This window comes from Oryctolagus cuniculus, chromosome 10, assembly GCF_964237555.1.
Source record: "Oryctolagus cuniculus chromosome 10, mOryCun1.1, whole genome shotgun sequence".
Taxonomy (NCBI): Eukaryota; Metazoa; Chordata; class Mammalia; order Lagomorpha; family Leporidae; genus Oryctolagus; species Oryctolagus cuniculus.
Window position 1 is genome coordinate 116,527,367 of NC_091441.1, and position 18,595 is coordinate 116,545,961.

General features: G+C 64.8%; 1 protein-coding gene across 7 annotated transcripts in view; it reads left to right on the forward strand.

Moving 5' to 3' along the window:
- ATP2B2 (ATPase plasma membrane Ca2+ transporting 2) overlaps positions 1-16,218 on the forward strand; it is a 94,374-nt gene extending 78,156 nt beyond the window's left edge. For 3 of the 7 annotated variants that reach the window (XM_051831900.2, XM_070050008.1, XM_070050010.1), the window contains 9 exons: positions 802-908; positions 1,136-1,327; positions 3,200-3,413; positions 4,884-5,095; positions 5,183-5,290; positions 6,454-6,633; positions 8,508-8,679; positions 10,971-11,025; positions 13,126-13,261. In XM_051831900.2, coding sequence (XP_051687860.1) covers positions 802-908; positions 1,136-1,327; positions 3,200-3,413; positions 4,884-5,095; positions 5,183-5,290; positions 6,454-6,633; positions 8,508-8,679; positions 10,971-10,978 — 1,193 coding nt within the window. In that variant the 3' untranslated portion in view covers positions 10,979-11,025; positions 13,126-13,261. Of the gene's footprint in view, positions 1-801; positions 909-1,135; positions 1,328-3,199; positions 3,414-4,883; positions 5,096-5,182; positions 5,291-6,453; positions 6,634-8,507; positions 8,680-10,970; positions 11,026-13,125 lie in introns of all 7 variants that reach the window. The other 4 variants (XM_051831903.2, XM_051831904.2, XM_051831898.2 and 1 more) reach the window with 2 other exon arrangements.
- Positions 16,219-18,595: the final 2,377 nt, after the last annotated feature.

The window sequence follows — 18,595 nt, forward strand, 5'->3', positions numbered from 1 at the left end:
GCACGCACGCAGTGCTGGGAGCCTGGTTGTTACCTGGATGCGGGGAGTGAGAGCGGGGGGTTCAGACGTGGGTGCCAGAGAGCCTGGGGCTGCCTGGGGGACGTGGAGACACTGGCAGCAGGGCCTGGGACAGGGAGGGAAACAAAGTTTCCAGTGGCATTTTGGAGCCAGGTCGCAGCCTGGGTGATGTCTTTCAGGTGCAGAATGAGAAGGGCAGGTCCAGGGTGGCACCCAGATTCCCATGCCTGGGAACCCCAAAAGAGGCGCAGCTGACAACCTCCAACACGTCCCCTGTGGAGACACCTGTCACCCACCCTTCTCCACCAGCCTGGGGCCTGGGGCCACGCTTCATCATTCGTTTGGTCATTTGCGGATTTGACTGGGGGGTGACTCTCTGGAGACATTCCTGGAGAGACAGGTCAAGGCCAGGACGTGCGGCAGGGGCAGCGGCCCAGGGCACAGCCACGGCCTCAGGCACAAGTCCTCTCCCCGGGCAGAGAGTGCTGGAGGCACAGATGAGGGGACCCTGGAGAAACCTCAGGGCGCCCCGAGCACAGGCAGAGTGGACATGGTGCTGGGGAAGCAGGCAGGCCACAGGCCACAGAGGCCTCGTGGGGTTCCCCGTGTGCCCTGCAGGGGCCAGGAAAAGTCACCATGATGAGAGGGTGGCCAGGCGGGGGCCAGAGGGCAGTGTGCACCCAGTGCTGTCCTGAGGGTCAGGGCTGACCCAGCTGCCCGTGCCCACAAGTGCCCACAAGTGCCCAGGGCCCTGAGCGCGCTCCCCGCCCCCGACCTCCACAGGCATCATCGACAGCACGCACACGGAGCAGCGGCAGGTGGTGGCCGTGACAGGTGATGGGACCAATGACGGACCTGCGCTGAAGAAGGCTGACGTGGGCTTCGCCATGGTAGGAGCGGCTTGTGGGGTCCAGGGCAAGGAGGAGGGGTGAGCAGCGGGGCTCGTCCTGGCCCAGCCGTGGGCCAACCGCGTGCCCAGTGCTCGAGGCTCAGCCTGGCCCCCAGGTCTTCCTGGGAGGGTGAGCATGGCAGTGAGCAGAGGGCGTCCTCGGGGCAGAGGGCCGCCGGGGGGAGGGGCTGTGTCGGGGAGGACAGCGGCTCCTGTGCCTGTCCCCAGGGCATCGCAGGCACGGACGTGGCCAAGGAGGCCTCCGACATCATCCTGACAGATGACAACTTCAGCAGCATTGTCAAGGCCGTGATGTGGGGGCGGAACGTCTACGACAGCATCTCCAAGTTCCTGCAGTTCCAGCTCACGGTCAACGTGGTGGCCGTGATCGTGGCCTTCACGGGCGCCTGCATCACTCAGGTTCGTTCTTCAGTGGGGGGGGGGTCTCTAGAGCCTGGGTCCGAGCGGCCTGGGCGTGCGGGGACGGGGTGCCCTCCGCCCCCACGGAACACCTGCCTCCGATGCAGCCACAGATCTGTGGAGACAAGGAGGTACAACAGAGCCTGTGTAGCTTTGCCCAGGTCACCCCGCAGGGAGGAGGCGTCAGGCCGGAGGTGCGAGAGGCGGGGCCAGGGGAAGGTGCGGCAGGGAGGGCCCAAGGGGGGCTCCGTCAGCCAGCTGCCCGGTGAGGGATTTGTCAGCGAGGCCAGCTGCAGCGGCAGAGGCAGGAAGGGGGGTGTTTCACCCGGAGAGGCAGGAAGGGGTCTGTGCTGGTCGCCCCCTCTGGGGGAGGGCACAGCCCAGGGCCGGCACTGGACATCTGCAGTCTCACCCGCACCCTCACCCCAGCCCCGTCAGCTGGGAGCTGGGGTGATCCCCATTTCACAAGGGCAGAAACTGAGGCTCGGAGGACAAACACTGCTCCTGCAGCCTCCTGGGGCCCCCACCTGCCTGCCTCCCCCCGGGGCCAAAATACTGGGGACGAGAGGGTGGGCTCCCTTAGCCCTGGAGATCCCCGGGCCAGAGCCCTCCCAGCCACGCCCCTGCCCCAGGAGCCAGGCAGCAGCCCCAGAACTGTGTGGCCTGGGAATGCACTTCCCATCCTGGGAAGGGCTCTCTGGGCTCTGTGGATGAGATACTCCCCCTAGTGGCAGCTGCCATTCATGCACGGCTTCCAGAGATGCCAGCTGGGGAGACGGGTGAGAGGCTGGCTCTGCGGGGGGATAGGTGGACTGACCCTAGGGCCTGTGTGACTAGAGGAGGCCAAAGGACAGAGAGGCCAGGAGCAGGAGGCGGGAGCTGAGCCAGGCAGCAGGGAGAGGCAGCCACGGGAGAGGGCCTGTCCAGAAGCAGACAGGAGGCCCCCCGAGCCCCACTGAGAGGGGACAGAGGTAGGGAGGAGCAGCCAGGAATGGTGGGTTTCCTGGAGGGGGTGTCCATGGGCCACAGGGAGAGGTCTGGCTAGAGAGGCTGTGTTGGGAAGAGGCGGGGCCCCCAGGCCAGGGAGGCAGGCACAGACAAGAGCGGGACTGAGCCACAGACCACGGGACACTGGCTCCACGGGAGACAAGAAGAGCCCTGCAGACGGAAGCTGCAGGCCAAGGGGGCAGGGGTGAAAGGGCAGAGGCCAAGTGTGTGACTCCGCTGAGGCCAGGCTGAGGTGAGGGAGGAGGGGCCCTCGATGGGTGACCTCAGAGAGAGGCATTCTGGAGACCCAGGGACCCACGTCCAAGTGCTGTGGGAGGAGGGGACATGCGGATTGAGCTTCTTCAGGCAGTGTAGACGTTGGAAAGCCCGAGTGGCGGGGAGGGGGCGTGGCACTCACCTGCAGGGCTGTGGTGCTCCGTGAGCTGCAGCTGTGCCAGCACTCACGCCCGTGAAATGCAGGGTTCTGTGAGCCACAGACACTGGCGTGGCTGTGCTGGGGGCGAGGAGACGTGGGGGCAGAGGTCAAGGGCATCACTTGTAGGACAGGAGAGTGGAGCCATGGGTGGTTGAGGGAGAGACGCAGGAGGTAAGGCCGATGGAGAACAGGCAGGTCTGGCCCTAGCCAGCAGAGACCTGTCCCTCGGGACAGAACTTTCCTGGAAGGCAGGGAGCCGGGGACCACGGGGGCTCAGGGACTCAGCTTGCTCCCGGGGGAGACAGCGGATCTGGGCAGGCCGGGCTCTTCTCCAGGGGACACTTGGGAGAACCTGCTGTGTGCCTGCCCCACCCAGCTGAGCCCTGGCCGGTGCCGGGCAGGCAGTGGGTGGACAGTCCGTGACAGCCCGCTCCTGGCCATGTCCCCAGGACTCGCCCCTGAAGGCAGTGCAGATGCTGTGGGTGAACCTCATCATGGACACGTTCGCCTCCCTGGCGCTGGCCACCGAGCCGCCCACCGAGACCCTGCTGCTGCGGAAGCCGTACGGCCGCAACAAGCCCCTCATCTCGCGCACCATGATGAAGAACATCCTGGGCCACGCCGCCTACCAGCTCACCCTCATCTTCACCCTGCTCTTCGTGGGTGAGTCCCTCGGCCACCTCGCCCCCGACGCGAGCCGGCCCGGCAGCCCCAGGCAGCACCCACAGGCCTCCTGCTGATGGCACTGGCCCTGGTAGCCCATCCGGCTTGCCACCCCTGTCAGAAGTCCACAGCCAGGGTACAGACAGCCCCCAAGACTGGCCCCCCTGGGGGAGAAAGGGTTTGGGGTTTGGCCAGGCCCCCACCCCCACTCCCCACCTGGGGCATGCCCAGCCCAGCCAAGGGACCACCCCCCAGCCCAGCCCCGCCCTCCCCAGCTCAGGGATGCCCCTCAGCCCAGCCCCATGCTCCCATCTCAGGGACTGGCCCCCCAGCCCAGGCCCACCCTCCCCAGCCCAGGGACTGCCCCCTAGCCCAACCCCACCCTCCCCAGCTTAGGAACCGCCCCTCTCCAGCCCAGCGCAACCCTCCCCAGCTCAGGTGCCTCCCCTCAGCCAGCCCCGCCCTCCTGGCTCAGGTGCCACCCCCAGCCCCGCCCTCCCGGCTCCAGGACCGCTCCCTGCAGCCCAGCCCAGCCCTCCAGCTCAGGGACCGCCCCCAGCCAGCCCCACCCTCCCGGTTCAGGTGCCACCCAGCCCCACCCTCCTCGCTCAAGGCCCGCCCCAGCCCGCCCCCCCAACCCCACCCTGTCTCAAGGACCGCCCCCAGCCCTGCCCTCCCGGCTCAGGTGCCGCCCCCAGCCCCACCCTCCCTGCTCAGGTGCCGCCCCCAGCCCCGCCCCCGGCTCAGGCACCGCCCCAGCCCCGCCTCCCGGCTCAAGGACCGCCCCCATCCCCGCCCTCCCGGCTCAGGTGCCGCCCCAACCCCGCCCCCGGCTCAAGGACCACCCCAGCCCCGCCCCCGGCTCAAGGACCGCCCCCAGCCCCTGCACTCCCGGCTCAGGTGCCGCCCCCCAGCCCCGCCCCCGGCTCAAGGACCGCCCCCAGCCCTGCCCCCACCCCCTCATCTCGAGGACCGCCCCCAGCCCCGCCCTCCCGGCTCAGGCGCCGCCCCAGCCCCGCCCCCGGCTCAAGGACCGCCCCCAGCCCCGCCCCCGGCTCAAGCACCGCCCCCAGCCCCACCCTCCCGGCTCAGGCGCCGCCCCAGCCCCGCCTCCCGGCTCAAGGACCGCCCCCATCCCCGCCCTCCCGGCTCAGGTGCCGCCCCAACCCCGCCCCCGGCTCAAGGACCGCCCCCATCCCCGCCCTCCCGGCTCAGGTGCCGCCCCAACCCCGCCCCCGGCTCAAGGACCACCCCAGCCCCCGCCCCCGGCTCAAGGACCGCCCCCAGCCCCCGCACTCCCGGCTCAGGTGCCGCCCCCAGCCCCGCCCCCGGCTCAAGGACCGCCCCCAGCCCTGCCCCCACCCCCTCATCTCGAGGACCGCCCCCAGCCCCGCCCTCCCGGCTCAGGCGCCGCCCCAGCCCCGCCCCCGGCTCAAGCACCGCCCCCAGCCCCGCGCTCCCGCTCCGCAGGCGAGAAGCTGTTCCAGATCGACAGCGGGAGGAACGCGCCGCTGCACTCGCCGCCCTCGGAGCACTACACCATCATCTTCAACACCTTCGTCATGATGCAGCTCTTCAACGAGATCAACGCGCGCAAGATCCACGGCGAGCGCAACGTCTTCGACGGCATCTTCCGCAACCCCATCTTCTGCACCATCGTGCTGGGCACCTTCGCCATCCAGGTGGGCGGCGGCTCCCTCGGGCGCGGCGGCGGCGGGGCGGGCGGGCGGGCGGGCGGCCGGCGCTGAGCCTTCTCTGCCCCGCTGCAGATCGTGATCGTGCAGTTCGGCGGGAAGCCCTTCAGCTGCTCCCCGCTGCAGCTGGACCAGTGGATGTGGTGCGTCTTCATCGGGTTGGGGGAACTCGTCTGGGGCCAGGTGAGTCCCCGGAGGCGCCCTCTGCAGGGGGTAGGAAGCGGCTGGGGGGGGGGCGCCCGGGGCAGACCGGCGGCTGTGGGCCCCGTGCGGAGGACCCGCGGCTGGGCAGTGGCAGGACTCCGCCGCCTCGGAGACACTGCTCCTGTTGCCCACCCGGCCCTTTCCGTCGCAGCAGCTTTGGTAGCATAATTTCTGCAGCCAGCGTCCCGCGGCTTACGTGCCTGGAAGGTCAGCGCCGCTGGCTGTAAAGAGAAACTTTCGAAAAACAGCGTGAGGAGCGCGGTGTCGTGGAGCCTGCGCCCCGGAGAGCAGTCAGGGCAGCGCCGGCTGCAGGGACCGCGAGGGGCGGACCGCAGCGTCCCGGAGAGCGTCCTCAGCCCAGGGACCCCTGCGCTGCCTGCTTTCTGGGGGTCCTTGCAGCTCTGAGCCCAGAACATCGTCCCAAATGCCCCCACCCCGAGTCTGCACGGGACGGTGCACACAGCTCGGAGGCTGCTGGCCCAAGGGGTTTCGTGCTCCTGGTGCTCGGACATCCGGGCAGGGGTCCCGCGGGCCGGGGACACTGTTCTCACCTCCAGGCTGCCCCGGGCTAGAGTGAGGAGCCCAGTGGCAGACGGGAACCAGGAGACACAGAAGAAAGTTTATTTCTGGAAAAGGTCGCACTCTGGAGATCTGACTCAGCGGCCCCGCCCCCTGGGCCTTTGCTTTGTCTGTGGTGGGCCACACTTAAGGAGGCGCTGGGTGTGTGGGGGCAGCGGACTGAGCCCCATGTTGGTGTGTGCAGGGTGCCCCTCGCACCCAGCGACTGGGCTGGCCCTCTAGCTGCCTACAGGACACTCGGGGCCTCCACATCTGCCCCTCGCCAGGCTCCTGCACGGCGGCATGGACGCCACCTTGCCTGGAGCTGTGGAATCCCACAGCCGCACAGCTGGGAGACCCTGGCTGAGAGGGCCCCCGGCCTCCACCAGCACGGCTGGGGGCACCCAGGCCGCACAGGTGCCCCTCCTGGAGGCCTCACTTGTCCCCTCGGGCCTGCGCGCTGGGCTCCGGGCGGGTGGGGGGGAGGCGTGAGCTGTGCCCGCAGCTCCTGCCCCGAGTGGAGGTCAGAGGCCGAGGGCGGGACGCGGACGCGGACGCGGACGCTGACCGCGGGTCCCTTGCAGGTCATCGCCACCATCCCGACCAGCAGGCTCAAGTTCCTGAAGGAGGCGGGCCGGCTCACGCAGAAGGAGGAGATCGCGGAGGAGGAGCTCAACGAGGACGTGGAGATCGACCACGCGGAGCGCGAGCTGCGGCGCGGCCAGATCCTCTGGTTCCGAGGCCTCAACCGGATCCAGACGCAGGTACCGGGGGAGCGGGCCTGGCGCGGCCGGGTGGGCAGCACGCTCACACCACAGAGCCCTCCCACAACCTCACGCACACCCTGGGGAGCCGCCGACCACACAGAGCGGCCTGCCCAAGCAGCCTCAGGGGAGGGCGCACCCGCTCTGGGCTTCCAGGATCCCGCCAGGAAAGCGGGGCTGGGATGGCGCAGAGGAGTGAAGGCTGTGGGCCACACTGGGGGCGCCACCAGCAGGGCAGGGCGAGGTTGGATAGCAGGTGTGGGCCAGGGCGACCCAGGGGTCAGCTGGTGAGTCACCAGCGCCCCCCATGGGTGCACACATCTCCACCACCTCGAGGGGCTTCCAGTACTGACCACAGTCCAGCCAGGGTGAGGAGCAGCCCTGGGGAGCAAAGGTTGGGCATCCCCACGTGCGCACAGACACATGGGAAGTTCAGGACACACATGTTGCATGCTGCATTTGCAGAAATGCACACATGTGCATGCCAGGTACACACAGGAATGCCTGTATGCATGCCAAGTGCCCAGATACACACACACATGTATGCCAAGTACACAGATGCACACATGTATGCCAAGTGCCCAGATACACACACATATATGCCATGTACACAGATACACACATATGCCAAGTACACAAATACACACCAAGTACACAGGAAGGTACACATGTGTGTCAGATATAGAGACACACACGCATGCCACTTGCACACACTCGCATGTACACATCTGCACACCAAAGACATGACACATACTTGTGTGCAAACTACACAGAGACATGCATGCCAAATACACAGGCACACGTATGCATGCCAGCTACACAAACACGTGTACACACGCATGCAAACACATACCAACTAGGCATACACGTTCATGCCAGATACACAGAGACATACGGTACACCAAATGCACACAAACACACATGACCACAGGGCACACAAACAGGCACACACACAGGAAGTATGTGTGTGGTTTCTAGCTAGACACAGAGAGAGCATGGCACATGACACACACATGGCACATGAGGTCTACATATGTGCAGGCAGAGGTCCCGTGCCCTTGCAGGCCCATGGTTTACAGGTGGCATCGTGGCCAGGGGCAGAACGAGATTAGGAAGCCAACACTCTGGGGAGCCGGACCAGGCCCCCACCCTGGGCATGGGTGGCAAACGATGCCCGCCGTGCCTGTCCCCCAGCTGCGGCCAGCACCCTGCCTCCAACCCGTGCAGCCCACAGCAGCTCCCCTGGGCGGCTTCACACCCACGTCGCCTCCCTCACACACACAAACTGACCCCACTGAACTTCCCCGGCCCTGAGCGGTCACTCAGGTCCCAGGCCCGGTGCGGCTGGGGAGCAGGTGTCAGAGCTGGCCCTGCCCGGCGTGGGCCTGGCCGCTCCACACCACCGGGCCCCCAGCCGCCCAGCCTGCCCTGCCCTACTCTCACTGCTCCAAGGGGGAGCGAGGGCTCCCATGGGCCAGCCACGGGTAACCGTGACAAGCAGGTGGCATTGCCCTTCCTCAAGGAGAAGGGACTGGACTCGGTGCCCTGCCCAAGGCTGCCCAGCTGGGAAGCGACAGAGCTGGAGTTGGGGGGCGGGACCTGTTCACCCCAGGTGCCCCCAGCACTTGGGCTCCACACCTGGCCTCCAGGGAGGCTGAGCACCTGCTGCACTGCCTCCGGCGCCCGCCTCGGCCCCACCCCACGGGGCAGGGTCTGTCGGAGCCCTGGAGCGTGTCTGGTATTTTCGTTTGGTTGGAGTGGCTTGTGGTCGTCGCCGTGGCTGCGGCTGTCCCCGTGACGTGGCGCTGTCCGTCGTCGTGCAGCTGTCGTGTGCCCTCCTCTCGCAACCTGTCTCGTTCTCTCCTCCGTTGCAGATTGAAGTAGTCAATACTTTCAAGAGCGGGGCCTCCTTTCAGGGCGCCCTGCGGAGACAGTCCTCCGTCACCAGCCAGAGCCAGGACGTAGCCAGTCTGTCTAGCCCTAGTCGCGTGTCGTTGTCCAATGCTCTTTCCTCTCCGACCAGCCTTCCTCCTGCTGCAGCTGGGCGTGAGTGTGACCCCTTCCTGTCACCACCGCCAGCGCCCGGGCGGGCGAGCGGGCAGGGGCTGGGATGCAGGCGGAGCGGGGGGTAGGGGCGGGCAGGAGGGTCCCAGTTGGCCAGGAGATTGGAGCCAGTCTCAGGGGGGCAGTCACTCGGCAGGCCAGGGTCAGCCGGGGCCAGGGGGTCGTCAGGGTCAAGCCTGAGAGAGACGCTCCTCATTGGTGATCCGATGGAGGCCACAGGGGGAGCGGCGCAGCCGTGAGGGCAGGGTCAGAGTCCTGCCGTCACACCCAGGCGGAGGTTCCCTGGGAGCCCAAGGGCAAAAGTCCCTTGGGTCATGGTCAGTCACAGAGGGGACATACCAGCTGAGCCAAAGGGTCACCATAGGTCAGAGGTCACAGTCAGAGGCCCTGCCCCCAGCAGTCAAGACCCCGCCCAGCGTCCCTCCCTCCACATCGGTGTCCATGCCCCACAGGGCAGTGCCAGGGACACAGGCTGGAGCTCTGACCCCATCCTGGCCAGCGCCAGCAGGCCGGGGCGCTTGGTCTGACCTCGGATGAGCAGCCCTCTTCAGCTGCTCCGCCCGCCGGCCGCTCATCTCACTACCCCCCTGCTGGCCTGGGCACGCCTTCTGTCTCTGGCAGCTCCTCCTTCTGGGGGTCCCTCCCTGGCTCAGGCTCCCCAGCCTGATCGCCCTCCGCTCCCCTGCTGGCCCCTGAGCTTGGCGGGGGCTCTCCCTTGCAAGGCCACTAGGAGCCTGTGGGCGGCCTGCGCTGGTGCCCCTGCCCCTCGTGTGGCCGGAAGAAGACAAGACAGATGGGGTCAGGCGTTTGTCCACAAGCGCCAGAAGCCAGGGGAGCGGCAGGGTGCGGGCCAGCTTTCCGTGAGAAGCCGCTGTGGCCTCGTGTCCTTGCCGGGGGCCTCACCTGGCTGGCCTTGCTGCTCCTCCCTCCCCGGCAGCACCTGAGCTCCGCCCTTGCTCCTGCCCGGTGCCCCAGCGTGAGCACCCTTTCCGTTGCTCCTGCCACTACCGTGGCCCTGGCCGGGCCTGGCTGCCCAGGGGGAGCTGTGCCGCCACACCCCGTGGCCTCACTCCCACCGTCTCCATTGAGACACGTGCAGTGGGGCCGCTGCCCGGTACTGGGTCACTCTCCAGAGAGGCCCCTGAGGCCAGCGCTCACTTCTGGCCAGTGTCCATATTCCAGGGTGACCCCAGGCACAGGCTGGGGTCCCCGCAGAGCTTTGACGGAGCTGCAGCCCGCCTGGACCTTGCCTACAACCTCCCTGAGGACCCAGGGGGCTTGGTCAGCCAGGCCTCAGGCCTCTCCCAGAGTCCCCAGGGTCTGCCTTCAGTTCCAGCATTGCCTGCGGAGCCGGGGCTCCCTCCTACCCGTGGGCACGGCCTCCCAGATCCTGGCCATGTGCCCCCCCCACCAGTTCCCACCCTCTCAGTACATTGTTTCAACAGCGTCACCGCCTCTGCTCCCCAAGCAGCTGGGGATGCTGGGACCACCAGGCCGAGTCCCTTCTGCCCACGAGAGGTCTGAAGCGGGGGCCAGGGTGCCCCACCCCTCCCACTTCCCAGGCAGAGGAGAGGGGCCGGCGCAGGCCCAAACCCCTGGGCCTGGGTGCCCCAGGAAAGTCAAGCCACTGTCCCCTGGGTCACGATGGGCCTCAGAGGCCCGGGTCAGCGCAGTGAGTGCTGGGAGCTGACCTGCTCGCTCCAGCTCAGACCAGATGCCCCTCCTGCAGCCACACCCTCACAGGTGCCTTTCCTGCCTTGCTCAGACAGGACGATGCCCCCCTTACACTGCACGCTTGAGCCCCACCCCAACCCCTCCACCCATGTCAGGGAGACACCCACCTGGCCCAGACCCCCTGGTGTTCCCCGCTGCCGCTCAGAGCCACGGAGGTGGGGCTTCCACTCGGGAACCAGGGCGCCCGGGGAGCAGTTTCTGTGCTGTGGGGCACTGTCTGGGGCCACCAGGGAGCCAGGGCTTTGACCCTGGGCCCCTCACGGGCCTCGATCACGGGAGGCTCCCAGGTCATTGGAGAAAGTCCTGCTCCTCCTAAGCCAAGAGCCTCCAAAGAGGCCCCTCCTGCCCCCACACCCGCAGCGCACCCCTGGTTCTGAGGGCAGCTAGGGCTGGGACAGAGGGGAGACGGAGAGACAGCTGGGCCTCTCGTTAGCTTTGGCGACTCGTTTAGTGCAGCCGGGGTCAGCGAGTAAGTGGCTCGCACTGGGGGGGCCCGGGCCGCTCCGCTGTCTGAATGTCGCGTCTGTTTGTTTCCCCAGAGGGCTAGAGAACCCTGGACACAGAGTTCAGCAAGAGAGAGTGAAATTAAAAGAGGTTGTGAGTCTTTACTCTTGAGCCTGACATGAATGTGAATCAGTCCCAGACTTGGCTTCCCTGAAGCCGGGTAAACATTCGAGTATGTCGCGAGCCCTCTCAAAGCTCCACGACTTTGCCGAGGACACCAAAACGGGCCCCTCCCTGCCCCGGCCCCGCCCCCCGAGCCCCAGCCGTAGGGTAGGCAGGTGGGGGGGGGAGGACCCTTTCCTTCCCGCGTATTTTCCATTTCAGCCGCAGAGAGAACGGAAGTGGAGACTTGAGATGGCCGTGGCGGGGTCTCCCGCAAAGTCTCGTCCCCACAGTCTTGTCCCGAGCAGCTCATTCTCTGTTGTCTCCATGCCAGGGGGAGGTGGGGGGGGGGGGCTCATCTCATTGTGTGTCATCCCCCCGACCCTGCCGCGTTGTCAGTCACAGGGCCCGGCCTCCCTCCCTCCCGCCCCACACGTGTCCCAGCCGGCACTGCGCTGTCCTACAGCCTCAGGATGCAGTGAGCACTCGGCTGGGCCCCTGCCATGACGAGGGTTACTCCCGTCTCCCAGATGGAACGACCCAGGCATCGCCATTTCCCATAACGGCCCAGTGTTAGCAGCCTCCACGGGGTCACAAAGAGGGATGCCAGCACTAATGTGCAGGGCGGCGGCTGGCTGGTCCTGGCACCTGTGGCCTCATTCGAAGCAGGGTCCCAGCGGGCGGGGATCCAGGAGGAAGAGGAGGGACAGAGGACAGGGGGAGTTGGCAGGAATGGGGAGGCGCCGGCTGACGGTAGCCAGCTGCCCTTGCTGGAAGGTGGGGTAGGGGGAAGGGTTAGGCTCTAGGCTGACAGTCATGACATGCAGGTCACCCACCATGGTCATGTCGCCCCTCACCCTCAGCGCCCACAAGAAGCTGCCTGGGCTTAGCTGGGACTCCAGGGGCCACGCCCTCCGCAGTCCTCGGGGACATGGGTGCCACCTTGCTTCTTCCACCTCTCGCTGGGAAGAGGGCAACAGGTGCCTTTGCCATGAGTGCCTGCAGATGACAGGGACACCTGTGCACCTGGGAGGCAGGACGGGGCACGGCCAGACAGGTGGTGCGGCTCCGCGGGGCTCCTGCCGCCGAGCCCAGGGCTGCCCCACCAGCCTCCAGGCTCCATGACCAGCCCCCGTCTGTTCTCGGGGGACAGGTGGGTCACCTTGGGACACGGAAGGCGGAAGGGCTTGCCCGGCTGTGGCTCACTTCCAGAAACACCCCACCCACCCCTCAAACCTCCCCGCCCCGGGCTGGGTCCGGCCATCTCATTCCGATTCCGGCCTCGCTTTCTGGTCTTGTGCTTTCAAAGCACAAAGCAAGCAAGCAAGCAGACGCCCCCAGGAAAGCAGGGTCCAGCAGAGCGAGCTCCCTGACTGGCCAGGGCTTTGAGTCGATACTCGAGTGTTTACCCCCAAATGCATGAAGGAAAGAAACGTGGGTACCAGCGGCCTCCGTTCACATCGCCCAGGCTTCCGGGTGTCGCCGTGTGTCCGCGTGCGTGTCCGTGTGTGCGTGTGCGTGTGCGTGCCGTGTGGTCCCCGCCTGGCATGCTCCGCCCTCTGTCCTGCGCTTGCTGGCTGCCTGTGCCCTGCGCTGGCTTGGGTTTGCCTTGCCGCCTTCGGTTTGATGTCCCCCCGGTGGGCCCTCGTGTGTCCTCTCTCATTCCCGGCTCACCCAGCCATCGCCCCTTCCTGTGCTACATAACCGGGTCCATGTCGTGTGGTTTCTCAGCTGCGTGTGGTTTGTTTTGTTTGTTTGTTTGTTTGTTTGTTTTTAATTAATTTTCTCAAATAGCCTCTCCTTTTCCTCCCACCCGGCCCACTGCCCCCTCTGCATGGTCGAAACTCTGCCTGGGCATCAACAAGGCTCAGTCTCTCCCTAGGTCCTGGTGCCTCCACCCCGAGCGGACGGCGCGCCCTCCAGTGGCTGTCCCCCACGGTCCCCTCCCGACGGAAACCAGCCCATGGACGCCATGGCCTGAGCCCCCTCCGCTTCCCCACTGCCCCTCCCCCGCCCGCCTGCCCGAGCCCCCCCTCCCCAGCACCCCCTCCAGGCCCTGGGCCGCTCACGCCTGCGCTTGCCTTGCAGATCCGCGTCGTGAAGGCGTTCCGTAGCTCTCTCTATGAAGGTTTGGAAAAGCCCGAGTCTCGGACCTCCATCCATAACTTCATGGCTCATCCCGAGTTCCGGATCGAAGACGCCCAGCCCCACATCCCCCTCATCGACGACACCGACCTGGAAGAAGACGCCGCGCCCAAGCAGAACTCCAGCCCGCCGTGCTCGCTCAACAAGAACAACAGCGCCATCGACAGCGGGATCAACCTGACGACCGACACGAGCAAATCAGCTACCTCTTCAAGTCCAGGGAGCCCCATCCACAGCCTGGAGACGTCGCTTTAGCTGAGGCCCCGCCCGCGCGAGCAGGAAACCAGACCGGGAGAGAAAACGCGTTCCCGCCCACAGCCCCCGCGGCTGCCATGCTGTCCGAACTCGGCTCCACTCTGAGGCCGGGGCAGGGTCTGCACGGGGCCTCGCATGAATGTACCGGACACTCGGGATCCTCCCCTGGCTTGGTGGGGGTGGGGGGCCGGGGCCAGGGTTCTTTTCCGTTTGTTTCTTAGGCGGGAACTGCGAACAGACTTTTTGGTTTTTTGATTTTTTTTTTTCTTCTGAGACTCTTGACCCAGCCCGCTGGCCTGTGAGATTTTTGAAATGCTTGCGCCGCATGGTCTCAGTTATAGAGATTAATTTAATAACTTTTTCAGATCACAGAGCTTAGCTCTCCTGGTAGATTCTGCACCAATGGAACCGAAGAACTTCATAGACACTCACGGGGTCGTATCCATTCCTTTGTATCTATATCAACGTATACACTGCCCAGAGACCGTATACGTCCATATAGATGGGTAGATATATATATATATATAATATATATACATGGATATATAAAGTTTTTTTTGCCGGCATGTTGCCTTGTTTCAGCTTAAATTGCTCTATATTTTAACTTATTTATGTCCTAAAAGGAGAATGTAATTTGTTTACAAGCCTGTAGATAGCGTCTCTGGCTGTTTGTACGGTTTGAGAACGCCGGGGGCCCAGAGCTTGTCGGAGCGGCCCAGCCCCGAAGACACCTGCCCCGGCTTGCATCCTCCGTGTGCTAACGAAAGCCATGCTCTGGGTTTTTTTGTTTGTTTGTTTGTTTTTGTTTCTGTGTGTGTGTGTGCCTGCCATTTCCGTTCAATGATGTCACGACTGCGGGAGGTGCAGGCAGAAGCCGCGTGCTGCCGCTGAGAGGCCGCCCTGGAGCGGAGGAGAGAAGCCGGCCTTGGGTTTGCATGGCTGGCGCCCGGTGGCCGGCAGAGATGTTTCTCTCGGTTCACGGGGTGAAGGCGCCCTCGGGCGCCGTCCTTGCAGAGACCCAGGGAGCACGGAGCCGGCCGTGCGGTCCCGGTGGCTTCCTTTGGTCACGTGGAGGCTGCTTTCCTTCGACACGGCAGCGTGCGAGCCGTCGGCCCGGCGGCCGAGGACGGGGCTGGCTCGCGGCTTTTTTCCTCTGCACCGTGTAGATCCGAATGAACCTGCTGGCGTGTACATCGAGATGCATCCGTGTGATTTTTAAACCGAACTGTCTTCCTGTAGTCGACGATACATACTGTAGCCTTGCAGCGGCCGGCCTCGCTTTCCCAGAAAGCCATCGCGCAGCCCTGCCGCCCGCAGGTGGGGGAGGAGGCTCCCTCCCGCAGACCGCGCGCTCGCCGCCCCGCGTGTCCGCCTCTTACCTGCTGCGCACTTTGTGGGTCTCAGCTTTTTTCATAAGAGAACTTTTGTAAGGAATACAAAGTTTGCTTCGGGACTTTTCAGCATTTACGGTCTTTTTTCCATGAACTTGTACAGTGCAAAAAGACATTTTGAATACCGCCATGCTTCCAGGGCAACTGGCCCCTTGCCCACCGCCGCCCCGCGCCCGCCCGGACCCCCCCTCTCCAGGCCCAGAGAACTTTTCCACCCACAAGCTGAGAGCCACTCGGGAACAGAGCCATAGTCCGCTGGAGGGCCTGCGTGTGGACGGCCGCGGAAAGCCGAGGGTTCGGGTCCCGAGACGTGTGCGGCACGAGGCCCTCCAGGGCGCGGGGCGCGGCGTCCGGATGTCCGCCGGGCTCCCTGGATCCCGGCACCAACACCACCAAAGCCAGCCCGCCACGCCCCTCGGAGGCCGGCGAGACCCGTGCGCCGCGGAACCGCTGTGATTTCTGTGGCGTTTCCTTCTTCACGGCGGCGCATCTCCCCCTTCCTGGTCTGCTCCGTGTCCGTAACAGCAGGACGTCGTGCGTGCCCCACGCTCCCTGCTCACCCGGAGCCAGGACACAAGGCAAGCAGGAGAGGTCCGAGCTCTGAGGATGGGGGCGGCCGAAGCCACCGAGGATGCCAGCATGCGTGTTGGTCTCTCCGCACACACGCACCCTTCACACTCACCCCTGCACACAGACACACACTCCCCTCACGCTCACCCCTGCACACACATGCACCACTCATGCTCACCCCTGCACACACATGTACCACTCACGCTCACCCATGCACACACATGCACACACCTGCACCCCTCACGCTCACCCCTGCACACACCTGCACACTCCCCTTACACACACCTGCACACACACGCACCCTTCACGCTCACACATGCACACACTCCCCTCACACTCACCCCTACACACACTCCCCTCACACTCACCCCTGCACATGCTCACACCTGCGCGCACACACGCACACACACTCCCCAGTCACCCCTGCACACACACACTCCCCTCATGCTCACACCTGCACACACACGCACCCCTCACACACCTGCACACACACAGGCACCCTTCACACTCACCCCTGCACACACACACACTTCCCTCTTGCACACACCTGCACCACTCACACTCACCCCTGCACACACACACTCCCCTCACGCTCACCCTGCGCAGACACGCACACACTGGAAATGGTTGGTGTGTCCTAACTCACCGTCGTCCATACAGCTTGCACTCGGCATCCTTATATCTAGCAGCATGGGGTACGCCTGGCAGTTCGCCCCATTAGGGGGTAGATAATTTATGACATTCATCTGTTTTTATGAATTTTTTTATCTAGACAATAATTGTAAATAAAGAACTCGCCGTCTCTGTTCATTTACTACTATGCACGCTTCCGCTTTCACTTGCCCTCGCTTCAGACTCGGCCAGTGTGGTTGGTTCTGAGCCGGCCCGGCTGAAACCAAGGCCGAAGGCGCCAACCAGGCCCCGGTAGATACGCAGCCCGCAGCGTGTGCACCTTCTCCATCCTGCTCTTCCTGCCCCTGGACCAGGGCTCCAGAAAGCGGCCGACTCAGCTCTGAGCTCTCCCCCAACAGACCAGGGAAGAGAAGGGTGGCGACCCCCAGTGCAGGCGAGCCGCCCGCCTTTGGATGGGCGGGGCGGGGCTCGGAGGAGCTCCTTCCTGCCACGCAAGCTCGGCTTTCGGGCTCCCATCAACCCCTCACCATGGCCCCTTGGCCGCCCCCAACCCTGTCCCAACCAGTGCAGGGCTGACCCGAGACCAGTTGCTGGCCTCGTCCCGGGCACCTGTCCCACATCCTGGCATCTTCCATGGACTCGTTCTGTCTGGGACTTCTCTGTCCCATTCCCTGACACCAGCCTCCCAGGTTTAATTAGTCGCTTTTAAACGAACGGCGAGTCCCCTCCACTCCGCTTTTATAAAATTGCCTGGTTTCTCCCACATCTCTTCTTCCCAGTATACCGTGGTCCTCCGCCCTCCGCCCCCGCTGCCAGCCCTGTCGCCCTCTGCGACACGTCCTCCTGCCACTAATTACTGTGCAGTGTGACCTGGCAGAGGGACAGAGGAAGCCTGGTGCTCCTCCCACTGTTTCACCGGCCTGGGAGTCGTCACCAGCCCCCACCCAGTCTCAGCCTGGAAACCCAGGGCAGCCTCCATCAGCCCTGGTCCAGTGAGAAATAGGGCCCCTCCCCCACAGACCTGGCGCCCTGGGGGTTGTGGCAGGGGGTGCTCCGGCTCCTCTCAGCCTCTCCAGGAGGCGCCCGGCTCCCTCTTCCCCAGCCGGCTTTCGGGTGTTTTGTGTTGTGTTGTTCTCTTTGGGTTTCACGGCCTTCTCAGCACCCTCACTCCCATCTTCTCCCCACCGCCATCCGAAATCCCACCACGAGACAATCTCCGGTACGGGGAGGGGGGTGTTGAAGGTTTGGGGCCTTGCAGAGCCAGGGCCACGGCCAGGAAGTGCTCTCCCTAATTCCAAACCGCGCCCTCCTGGTGTTCAGAGACGGAGACGCTGGTGGGGGCGAAGCCTCCTCTCGTCCTGCAGTGCGGTGCTCCCCTCCCGGGCGTGCCTCCGGCCTTGCCACACTTGCTAACTCTGGTGTGCACGGACTTGACAGCGGAGTGGCGAGGGCGCAGCGGGGGGGCTCTGGGGCCGGCGGGGCTGGGGAGAGACTGTGCTCTTACTGTACACTCTGTTTCTATGTATCTCTGGCTGTGCCCTTTGTAACCACTGGGATTTGTCTGCCTTTTCTACACTAAGCAATAGCAATAAACGCACGCGCGGAGGCGCAGACTCGCGCACAGCCCACGCCTCTTTCCGCCCCACCCCACCCCGCCCTGCAGGTTGGGAGTCCACCTGGCACTTTGGCCTGCCTGCCTCCCCGCCCCACGTCACACCTTTGAACACCCACCTCTGGGGGCTTAACCGGCCTTGAGGCCTGGCTGAGCTTCTCAGAGAGGAAGACTGGGGGGAGGAAGGAGGAGAAAGAGGAGGAGACTTGGGGGCAGTGGGGCTGGGAGGGGGAAGCCCAGCTGGAGGGGACAGAATGGCCTGCTTTGGGGTCTGGGACTGAGCAGAGGGAGATGCCACTGTGGGTGGCATCCCCTGCCCGGGAGGGGGCCCATCCAACCCCAGACCCGGTTCCACAGCCAAGGTTCCTTTGACCCCAACGTCAACTTTCAGAGGGGATTTTACGGGTTGGGCGTCCCCACTCCGAAAACCCAAGATCAGAAACGCTCCAGGGCCCAAAACATTTCCGGTGCCACCGCGATGCCACCGCGGAAAATGCCACACCGTGAAACTGACGCAGAGAATTAATAAAACTGCTCTATAAAATGACCCCCAGGTTACGGGCTCACCCTTGGGTCCCGTCTGCAAAGCACCCTTATATGTGTGCAAATATTCCAAAATCCAGACACACTTCTGGCCCCAGCACTGCAGACAAGGGGTGTGCAAGAGGTGTCACGGGTCCCACTTATGGGCGAGCAGCGCAGACGGTGGCCGGGGGAAGCCAGGAGTGCGCACAGCACCCAGGCCGGCCCCCCGCTGTCTCCGAGCCGGCCTCGCCATGCTAAACCACCCCACCGAGCCCTTCCATCCCACCGGCAGGTGTTCTGGCTGCCAAGGTGCAGGTCTGTTGCCTGTGCCACCCTACCTATGGGCACCAAGAAATTCCTTTAGTTCCAGTTAGGCCCCGTGTCCCCCTTTGCCACAAAGTCAGGCTCAGAGAGAGGCAACTCGACC